The sequence below is a fragment of the Polypterus senegalus genome, chromosome 9 (assembly GCF_016835505.1).
Source record: "Polypterus senegalus isolate Bchr_013 chromosome 9, ASM1683550v1, whole genome shotgun sequence".
Classification (NCBI taxonomy): Eukaryota; Metazoa; Chordata; class Cladistia; order Polypteriformes; family Polypteridae; genus Polypterus; species Polypterus senegalus.
The window spans coordinates 141645326-141657390 of NC_053162.1; the positions used below are offsets into that span (position 1 = coordinate 141645326).

General features: G+C 36.9%; 1 protein-coding gene across 1 annotated transcript in view; it reads left to right on the forward strand.

Moving 5' to 3' along the window:
• Positions 1 to 12065, forward strand: part of ankk1 (ankyrin repeat and kinase domain containing 1) — a 65648-nt gene that overhangs the window by 44330 nt on the left and 9253 nt on the right. Inside the window, exons 3-5 of the mRNA XM_039764001.1 lie at positions 2756 to 2907; positions 6347 to 6396; positions 6627 to 6782. Of these exons, the coding sequence (XP_039619935.1) occupies positions 2756 to 2907; positions 6347 to 6396; positions 6627 to 6782 (358 nt within the window). The remainder of the gene's footprint in view (positions 1 to 2755; positions 2908 to 6346; positions 6397 to 6626; positions 6783 to 12065) is intronic.

Here is a 12065-nt window from a genome sequence, read left to right on the forward strand (position 1 = left end):
CCTGCAGTGGGCTGGCACCCTGCCCGGGGTTTGTTTCCTGCCTTACGCCCTGTGTTGGCTGGGATTGGCTCCAGCAGACCCCCGTGACCCTGTAGTTAGTAGCGGGTTGGATAATGGATGGATCCAGTCATTTTCTCCTTTTGCTTTGTGTGTTTGAGATTATCATTTTTGAAATCCATTTGTCATTTATAAATGAGGGCTCTTCTTCTAAAAAGTTATTTATTATGTTTGACATTGAATTAGAGAAGCACAGTGGAACCGTGATTAGCATTATTGCCTTATATCTTCTGGGTTAGTTTTCGGGACTGGTCAGTCTGTGTTGAGGCTGCATTTTCATTTTGTACCTGTAAAGGTTTTATTAGGATACTTGTGTTTCTTCTCCTATATGCCTATAATGTTAATTCATGACTCAACATTTAACCTTTGTGATTAGATAGATAGATAGATAGATAGATAGATAGATAGATAGACAGACAGACAGACAGACAGACAGACAGATAGATAGATAGATAGATAGATAGATAGATAGATAGATAGATAGATAGAAATTCACATAATCCAGCAGCAGTATACTGATACAAAGAAACAATATTAAATTAAATAGTAATAAAAATGAAAAAAAATTAAAATAAAATTAATTTTCGCATTTACTTCCCCAGGTGGAATTGAAGAGTCGCATAGTGTGGGGGAGGAACAATCTCCTCAGTCTGTCAGTGGAGCAGGACAGTGACAAAAGTCTGTCACTGAAGCTACTCCTCTGCCTGGAGATGACACTGTTAAGTGGATGCAGTGGATTCTTCATGATTGACAGGAGTTTGCTTAATGCCCGTCGCTCTGCCACAGATGTTAAACTGTCCAACTTTAATCCTACAATGGAGCCTGCCTTCTTAACAAGTTTGTCCAGGCGTGAGGCGTCTTTCATCTTTATGCTGCCACCCCAGCACACCACCATGTAGAAGAGGGCACTCACCACAACCGTCTGGTAGAACATCTGCAGCATCTTACTGCAGATGTTGAAGGATGCCAACCTTCTCAGAAAGTATAGTCTGCTTTCACCTTTCTTACATAGAGCATCAGTATTGGCAGTCCAGTCCAATTTGTCATCCAGCTGCACTCCCAGATATTTAAAGGTCTGCACCCTCTGCACACAGTCACCTCTGATGATCACAGGGTCCATGAGGGGCCTAGGCCTCCTAAAATCCACCACCAGCTCCTTGGTCTTGCTGGTGTTAAGGTGTAAGCGGTTTGAGTCGTAAGCATTGTGTAAGCATTCCCTGTCATGGATTAGTATTTCACTTGAGGCTATATTCCGTTATTTATTTTTTTTCTGATCCCATGGAACAATTGATGGTCAGATGACAGAAAATTAGGGCATCATAGTTGTGTGGTATTTGGTGCACCCATTTCACTTCTTCAAGGTCTTAGGTTTAATTCTTGGCCTAGTTAATGTCTAGAGTATGTGGAGAGTTTGCACATTCTGTCAGCAGTCAGTGAGCCCTTCACAAGCTGGGTAGAGCTGGACATTTGAGTGGAAATAGTTCATCTGGAAGGGAATGACACAATGTCCTTTAGCAAGCCTTGACAGGAATTGATAAAAAGAGTGGAGACTTTCAGATAAAATGTATAAATAGGAGTCCCACTCAGTCGTTAATGCTTGCCTTGGTCTCAGTGATGCTAAAGATACAACAGTAAGCAGTGGAGAGTGCTGATATTTTGCTACCAACAGTGTTTACGCAGCAGGATAATATTGCTTTATGCACGCAAGAGTGCGCTGCTGCCTTCTGTGCTCTTAACAATCTGGAGCTACAACTCTGGCCTGTGGCAGAGTGTTAGACTAGTTTATGGTACCCCATTACCTTACTCCATATTGCAAAATAGACATTTTTATATTGCATACACAGGATTTAATTGAGCATGTTTTATGAAAAGTGACAGTTCTGTGAAACACTGGACAAATGTACAAGGTACTGTGGCTTTTGTTTGCAGATTGTGCATCCACCTACAATGAGACCTGTCTAAAAATATAGGCGTATATTAATTTTCTGTAGCTATTTAATGATATATTCCATAGTACCTTAGTAAGATGTCAGTGATCAGCCAACAATGGAGCACTAATGGGCCTCCTAATTACCATGGGGTATTCTGCACACTGGTCACAACCTTAGCAAGATGTCTGAACTTTGTTACATAAAGGGAAGACTTCTAAAGTAAAGACTTACGGACTTTTGAAACTGTTTTTGGTTTACTTTTGCTGTTTGATGTAAAATACTTCTGACATTTGTAACAGTTGACTATTATTTTGCCTATTCCTTAAAGAAAGACTCAAGCTCGTCTCTGCTGCACTAAAACTGCTATCCTGTCCGATTGAATTTTCCCATTTTTGCAATGAAACTTAACCCTAAGCAATGTGAAAAAACCCAAAAAGACTTAAGGGCTTTTATTTCAGCACAAGGTGGCTCAACCAAATATTAGCATGTGTGGTCAGAATACATTTGCATAGCATTGCACATTATAAATATATTTGCACTGTAAGCTGATTTGTGACTTTTTAAGACTTATGTTTCTGTTCAGAGTGCTTAAAATTCTGTAAGTGTTCATGTTTTTTTTTTTTTTGTCTTTATTCTCAAATCATAATGCAATTAGCCATCTGGGGGTCTGCCATTTAGATACATTCCTAAAATCCTATACTGTAAGCGTTTGTTTATTTTTGTTTGAATAAACAGCACGGTTTAACCACTGCTTTCTGTGATTTCAGATTTCAGATTTTGGACTATCCAAATGGAAAGAGTATTCAAGCAGAATGGAACTTTTAGACCGATCATCTGTCAGAGGAACAGTTAGCTATATCCCTCCTGAAATGTTTTTAGAAAATAGTCGACCTCCTGGCACCAAAACTGATGTTTACAGGTAAGCAGCTGTCACAATAGTGGGACAAATTTGTTTTAAACAACAACAATGTATAAAACATCTCACACACAGACATTTTCAGCCATTTTCACAATGAAATTCTGACTAATTCCGCATAACCAGACATGATTCCAAGGGGAGGTGTGACGATGTGGGTTCAGCTCCATGCTCCCCATCTGCTGTTCGGGAGCCCTTGAACCCAACACCGTCGATAATGTCACCGAGATGAGCTAGACAGTGGAGGCAACAATAGCAAGGGGATGATGTAAAAAGTGTAAAAGTGCTTTTATTTAAAACAGTCAAACAAAAAACAAAGTGTTCAATTAAATAGGTGCAGTGCTTCAAAGTTGTTCAATAAATAAATAATCCAATAAAAATAAAACGTGGAGGTAAAAATGCAATAAATAGAACAAAAACAATCCTTAAAAACCTGAGGTTAAAACGTTCTTTAGGAAGCATTCTTAAAATCAATAAGCCTGGTGCTATTCTCTGCTAGCTTCTCACCTGCTTCTCCCGGTTGGGCTTTGCAACAGGCGAGACGCTCTCTGTAGCCGCCCTTTTCCACTCACACACACAGGTCTGGAGATCTCCCGATCCTGGCTTCGGTCTGGCACTCATCCCAGGCCTGAGACTTGGACCCCTTGGTTTCCAGGATGCCCACACCAAGGACTGCAACTCTAAACCTCCCGACTCCCGCTGCATTCCGGTCTTCTGCGGCCAGTTGCCCTTCATTAGTCACTCCCGCTACATGGTCGCTCTTCTACTTCGACTCCCAGGTGTCGGCCTAACACCCAGGCTTCCATACAGCTGCCTGCGAGCATTCTCTCTCTTGCTCTCTCGCTCGTTCGTTCGTTCACTCGTGTCTCTCTCTCTCTCCTGCACCCGCTTGCTCGCTTGCTTCCTGTAACCTCTGTCCTTTCTCCCTTTCCATTTTGTTCTTTCTCAACTCCTTTCTAAACGACACGCACTTCTTTATATTGAGAGGGGGCCATAGCAGCTGCAGCACATTAAACACAGGAACAATCACGGATGTGGGAAGTCCATCACCTGTGCACTAGGTGAGAAACGCCCACACCGCAAATTGCCCTGTGGATTGCTACGGCCACCATGCCCCCTCACTAAGCCGCAAACTGAGCGAGCTGTGGACCCATAACACCACAGGAGGCTATAATATGGATGACTGGATATCTCATTACATTTATGCTTGTGCATTTGACAATTAACAAAACACATTGGCAATGCATTTTTGTTTCTTTGTGATACTTTATAAACTAGTAAAAATACAATATAAACAGTTTCTAACACTAGACATGAAAGTTATTTTTCAATAATAGTTTTCTAATTCTAAATGCTTTTTTAAAAAAAAAACACCTTGTCAAAAATGCTGATGGAACCTTTTATCTGAAGTGTTTCAAGAATACACATAAGTATATTATATTCACTAGAAAGTATTTCAGCTATACAATGTGAATGGGACTGAAAACGAACTGCTACTCTTAAGTGATTCCAAATATCCCAAGATCTTGACCATACATTGTTGTTCTCTCTCTTGTTAAATTAACCCTAGCCTGAATGAATCTATTAATTTTTTTACATTTAAGATTTCTCATTTAAAGATTTACCAATGTTATTTCTTGTCCTAGTGTGTATATAAACACAGGGAACTCCAGTTTCTGTATTACATCTTGCATGAAGAAGGGGCCTGAGTTGCCTCGAAAGCTTGCATATTGTAATTTTTTTAGTTAGACAATAAAAGGTGTCATTTTGCTTGGCTTTTTTCTACAATCATAATGGCTAACACGGTACAATACCCTAGTACTACAAATGGCACCTAGAAATACAATAAAATTCAAACAAAACCCTTAGTGACCATACACAATAATTACATTCAGAACTCAATATCTTGTTCTTAAAAATTGCAATCACAGAGGATTTACCTGTTTCAGCTCATTTTGCTTATATTAGAAGACAGTTTTATTTTGGTTTTTAAGTTCTAAATAACTGTTCCCAAAGCTGTTACCATCCCTCTTTGAAGACAAATATAATACCCATTATCTCCTTGTAGCTCACTTCTGATTCTGATTTGTGTAAATAATCCCGTAAAAGTAACACTTATAGGGACAAAATCCGATGTTAGAGGCATCCACCTCAACCTCCAAAAGGAGAGCCAGCTCAGGGTGGAGCAGGAGGGAAGAGAAAGTGTACAGAGCCTTAAGGATTTCAAATGCTTTTTGAGCTGAACACAATATAATCAGATGTCTTTTTGATCAGGTCTGTAATAGGCAGGAGTTAAATTGAGAACGCAAGTGAAGGGGAGCTACTTTGACTCTTGAGAAAGAATTACCTCTTGAAATTTTAAAATCTAATTTGGCTTTGTTTTGCAAAATAATTGCTTACACAAACACTTCTAAGGAATGCTCATAGGCATTTTGATGTCATGTTTTTTGTTTGTCAGATATTATTGGGCCAGAATAAGATGATTACCAAATCAGTTGGCACTCATTTAAATGCTGTCTTGCAGTTCTGGACCATTACTGAGCTATTTAACTTAATGTCAATAATTCAGAAATCCTTCAAACCAGTAGATTTATGTTAGTGAAAAAGGCACTGGCCAGAATTTTTTTTCTCACCACTCTCTCCTCATCTAATGAGAAATGTGGTATGTGGTAATTTCAAAATGATATAACTTGACGTTGTCAACATTTTCATTTAGCCAAATGAGCTTTACATTATCATATTCTTGTGCAGGTTTGGAAAATATTAATTTATCATTCAGATAAACAAAAACAGGATATCCAAGGTATCCCACAACATGTAATTTACAAATTGTTGACAATGAGTATATAAAATTTCAAGTCTCTAAGGCAATACCAAATATTTTTATCAAAACCTGTAGCAGAGTTAAAAGCCGTCTTTCCCTCACCCTAAACATAAGCTCTTCACATACAAATGAGTATACAAATAAAACAATTGTGCTACTGTGATTCAAAATGAGAAATTTACTTGGTCCTGTAATAATATGCTCATTTTTACTGACTAGATATTTATAGACTTCTACTATATATGAAAGCTGTGACATATGTTACTATATCCTATAATGTGTAAATAACATTGGTGTATTCTGTAATAATGGTGTTCACTGCCAGTAAGAGTTACAAAGAAATATGCGTTAATATATTTTCAAAAATATGTGTTAGTTATTTTTAATTATTTTGCAAAGTCACGTTTCAATCTTGTCATCATCATGTAGAGGGCTGTAGCCAAATCTGGAAGGGTTGCCAGTTCCCTGTAGTGCACCATGCACACACCTATAACTCAAACTAGGCCAATTTAGTGTGAACAAGATGTAAAGTATATTACATTAAGATGTGATTTAGTCATCTGTGTGTTTCTTGGAGATTACGCTTGTTTTAGTATTCATTTTGTTTTCCTTTTTCAGCTTTGCTATTGTCATTTGGGGAATCCTGACACAGAGAATACCCTACCCAGGTAAAACAATTAAAGTAATGGATTATATGTGTCACAGATTTGCAAACTGAGTTCATAAGAAGAAAATTATTGTAGTACAAATTGGATTTTTGTTCTTTTTTTCTCTCTTTCTTATTCAGAGTCTTTAAACAAACTAGGTTATATTATCCTTAGGGATGCATGTTTAATTTTTAGAAACAAATGTGAAATGTTGATCAATCACTTGTGTGTTATTTGTATAAACATTTTAGGGGCCAGCATAATGACTGTAATCTTCAAAGTAGTAGTAGGAGAAAGGCCTAGTCTGGAGGACCTCCCAGAGGACAGGCCCTTTGAATGTGAACAAATGATTGACTTAATGGAAAGATGTTGGGAGCAGGAGTCAAAGGAGAGACCAAGTTTTGCAGGTAGTATCCTTCAAGTATACATCACACAATTAGTCTTTACACATTCTTTAAATGAATTTTTAGTAAGTGCATATTATCTAATTTTAATTCATTAACAGTGAGTATAGGTCTGCATATTTTTTTAGGAACAATGGTAAATGTGGAAACATTATTTTTTATTGGCTCTACTTCTACGAACTGAGAAGTCACTAAGCATGAAACAGTGGAGCTGTGTGCAGCTGCTTAAAAGGCCCATCAGTCTGGGTTTGAATTCCAGCCATGTCATTACCAGATTGGGTTTTGTGCTTTCTCCTTAGACATCAGCTGTGTGTTAGTTGGTTTTCTCTAGATATTTAATTTTCCTCCAAAATTCCAAGTAAGTTAATGCCAGGCTGACTGATGACAATAAATCTACCCTGAGTGAATGAGTGTAGGTGTGTGCATAAGTACACTGTACGAAAATTGATATATGGTGCTATATAAATAAAATGCTTTATCCTTATTATTATTATTATTATTAATAATAATAAGGATAAATGATCTATATAAATGGGAAAGTTGGGTCTTTCAGACAGTAGGTTGGCAGAGTACTTGCTCATTGGCCGAGGATCTGCACTGGTATCTGGAAGGTTGCTGATTCAAATCCCAGTATTGCCAGATGGGATCTTTCTCTGTTAGGCTCTAGAGCAGAATTCCTCTGGGGTGCTGTATAATAGCTGAAAATTTCCCTTTGGAGAATTTCAAAGTATATCCATTCAAATTAGCAAAAAAAAAAAAAAAGCAAAATGAATGCCATGTTAATACCTAATTTTAAAGATAACAGGCAGGAAAAGTAAAGATTACATTCACTATGAACCCATTAGAACAGTTTTGACAAGAAGAGATCATTCGGGCCAGCAAAGCTTGTCAATGCTATTCACCTAATTTTTACAAAATAACATCAATTTGAGTTTTGGAGGTCTCCAAAATATAACTGTCTAGCACACTACTTGTTATAGTAGAGTCATGTACCTTTTTAACGATTTATGGATGCAATGAGAAGTGTAGAAAAATGACCCCTTTTCATTTGCTAACTGAGTAGATTACAATGTGCAAGCTTTCAAGGCAGCTCAGGCCCCTTCTTCAGGAACTGCAGTTGCCTGTGTTTATAAACACACTAGAAATGAAGTACAATTCTAAAAACCTTATGTGAGACATCTTTTGTATCAATTATTAACGGACCTCTCCAACCTAAGATTTACTTAGCTGGTAAGGACAACAATGTATGAGCAAGATCTTCTGATAAGATAACTATCCAACAAAGTCTTTTGAAGTTTTTGATGAGTTTCCCTTACAGTGTAAATCTGTAATCATATCTACTGGGTTATATAGAGTGATGTAAATAGTCCTCATATCTGGTCAATTAACAATTATCTCATTTCAAACTGTATTGTATTAAGTTAAATCAGAATAACTCCCTATTCCTTTCTGAACAGGCTGAAGATCTTTCTTCTACTTAACCAATGAAAGGTATAATTTTGCTATCTTAGAATGTAGCATAATTTTCCACAATATTTTGATATATAAGCCAAAAACTTTCTAAATAAAATTTGTCTTGGAGCTGTTAGGATAACAGAGACTTCTTGGGAGCATATTATGCAAGATGTTAATCTTGTATTGAAATTGCAAATATGCTAACAATTCTTTGTTTGGACAAAGCTGCTAAAGGCATGATAATACAAAAGTATATTAGCATATAGAAGATAAGTTAGGATAGAGGAGATTTATAAAAGCACGGGTGCACTGATTCAGCTATTAAAATAATTTTAGGCAGGTTAGGTTAGGTTAATTAGACTTTACAATGCCTGAGGAAAATTTGTTTGCAGCAGGAAAGTACAGAAAACAGAAGACATTGCTACAGAGATCCAGTAGATAAACAAAGACACAGCATTTGACAACCAAATGTTACTGCATACACGCACACTCAAGATCAATGCAAAGAAGAATAATTACTTTTAACAGTACACGAAATAATAAAGCAGAATTTAACATTTAGCAGCATCCCTACAAGTAACAGAATTTAAAATGCTCATAGCTCTAGGAATAAAATTGTCACATGTATAGATTACAATAAGATTCAACATGGAAATACATTGAGTGAGATGAAAAGAGACAGGACAGGTTAAAGTAATGGGATCCCATTGAGATGATCCCCATTTAATCGTGACAATGTTACATTTTTAGAAAAGAAAAATAAATGAAACTCAAATGCTCAGTGATCGTAAGTTTGATGCTTCTGTGGACAGTTTGGTTCCGTTGACTTCTGGTTATGTTATGTTGTTTATAGCAGAGTGACTGCAAGGGTGGGACTTCTGTGATGAAGCAGAAAGAACATCATTTGTGTTCTAGGACTGGAAGAGGAAGAGAGGTTAACAGCTGTGTCTCACCTTCATCTGTTCTTCAGTTTACCTTGAGAGCTGGTCCTTCCACACATTCCTGTACTGCAAGTGCATGACAATTGCGTTTCTCTGGCACCATGATAAAAAATAGGTGGCTTGTCAAATTTCAAGTGCCACAAGAGTACTGTAGAAAGGGGTGTATGATATCTCAGTTAATTATTTATGTTTTACATTCAGCAATGCTGGCGATTAATTAAAATAATCAATAAGACATACTCCCAAGCGACACCAAGTTAAATGTAAGTTGAGTGAAGAAATTGTTTCACTTCGTAGATCTCTATTGGCACAAGATTATATTAACACTTTCACTTTCTCTGTTGTAATCTGGATAACAAGTGGCTATAAATTTACTTTCACAAATAACCTATATATGCACACTTGTTGCAATAAAACAAATAATACAATTTATTTCTGACATAAGGATAGCAGAAGATAGACATATGCAAGTATATAAATAAAGATATATACATATTGTCACGCTTGGGTCACAGATTTGCACAGAGACACAGAAGGTCGTAGAAAAAAGAAGGATTTTTATTCAGACACCGCAAACACATGAGCTTAAACGTGCTCCATGACAAGTCAGATATAACAGTTCCGCTAGAGCAGAGAGAGATAAAAGCAAACAATCAATTCCACAACTGACAGGCGCTGCGCAAGGCTTATAAGTCGGCGGAGTACCGCGCGAGGCTTGTATTACGCGTTATAGTGCAAGGATAAGGAGCAATGTGTAGTCAGTGTTTCAGGGTTTGTGGTTTTCCCAGGGGCGTCTGTCTCTATTTGGGGTGCGATCAGCCCTCCAGCTCACAATATATCTATCTATCTATCTATCTATCTATCTATCTATCTATCTATCTATCTATCTATCTAGAGAGAGAGAGAGAAAGAAAGAGAAAGGAAAGACAATAACAGCACACAATATAAAATTATGAAACCTTAGTTGACTTTTTTTCCTATAAAAGAGGCACATAACCAATGAATTCATCTGTTCAAGATGGATATGTTCTTTAGAAAGTTATTAAGCTTCTTGTGTTCGCGCAGTGGCATTTTTTAGTTTTTAGTTACTCTTGGTACTCGATTTTAAAATTGCTCACTATAACAAACGCTTATGGTTCTGAAAAGTAAGGAACTGAATCCAAAGTGTTTTTTCAGCCTGCTGCTTTGTGAATATAGTTCAAGGGAATAAGGATGGGTGCTATTTCATGGTGTTTTGTAAATCTTGGTCTTTTTTCTGTACAATCTTTTGTTGGACTTAATTAATCAATTTCCCATATGTATTTTCTTTGTCAAAATGGAAAGAATAACATTGTTATGGAGTCCATAGTGACATGGCACACAATACTCGGCAGGGCAATCTGAGAGGCTTTAAGTAGACAACTGGACAGGACGAGAAGCAGCTTGAAATAAGGATAGAGAGAATAGTTAAGTATACTTAAGTATAAATATATATGTTCTCAATAATATACTTTAATCTCCCAGTATCAACGCATGTGTGTGGCATGAGGGTCTTTTGGATTGTCTTTGCTCATACAGTAGGTGCATCCAGCTTGACAACAAAGAGCAATCAAAAATGAATGTAACAACTTCCATTAAGTCCATGTCCCAGTTTTAATAATGTTAACTTCAAATGTCTGCAGAAGTTTAATGAAAGCTAATTTTATTTTTTGCTTTTTTTTTTTTTTAACTGTCCTCATACATCTACTGTTTCTTTATTCTTTATGGTTTCTGGCATAATCCTGAATTTCATTCATTGTTTACATCTATTAATGAATAAATAATAGAGGTCACCAATTTTGTGGCCCGGTCATTCAACATGCAAAATTCTGTTTTTATTCTACAAGGCTGTTCTTTTTTTCATCAGTCTTCTTTATTAGCACTTTGATGTGTAAGTTTTGCATACCTGAAAACATTTAAGAATTTGCATTTTTCTCTGGTATTCATGCTGTTAAGTATTCTTTGCTGCTGTTCAATAATTTAATTCCAAAACATCACTGCTGCTTTGTTTTTCTCGTATTGTACTATAATGGTGACATTAATGTACTCGTAAATCATCATCATTGTAACACTTGTTCTTTAAAAAGAGTAGCAGAATAGTTCCTTAACTAACTTTCTCCATTTGTTGTAATCTTTAGTAAGATGTGTCTTTAGTCAGCATAGTGACAGCTTTTCTTACAATGTCTAACCACCATATTTGTATTTGCCCATGCCATCGTTTACCTTTCCCCTTGTTTGCAACTATTCCAGTAACTGTTTTTGTGTCATCCATTGATCTTATATGTCCATACCATCTCAGTCAGTTCTTTCCCAGCACCTCTTTAAATCGACACTTCATACTCAAGCTTCTCCTCAGATTTTCCAGTCAGCCTTTGTCACTTCTTTTATATTTGCAGATTTGTCTTTAACAGTAGTCATTTTCCACTACCTGCCATTGTGTAACTGTTAAATCAATTTGTGTGTGTCTAACACATACTGCAGTGATGGTGTAACGCATATCTCATGGATTTCACCAATCACCGTGATGTCCTCAATCCTCCTTAGGTCCAGCCTGCTTTTCATGCGCAATTTCATCAACCACACTCCCAGCATCTGTCCTCATTCTGCCATGACATGTGAATTGCTTGCTTACATGTAAACTGCTTTAATTTCTCCTCCTTTACAGTTACGTCAATTATCTGTGGCAAGTCTCCCATTACAACTCCTTTGTGCTTGTTAACAAGCTAGCCATGTTGTGTATACAGTACATTTGGTCCTACTCCAGTACCAACTTGTGCAGTTTTCCAAATAGAAATCATGAGTTTAATATATTGTTTATATGCAATGATATTGTCTATTGTCACAGCAAACCTAATTGTACATGCAAACCCTT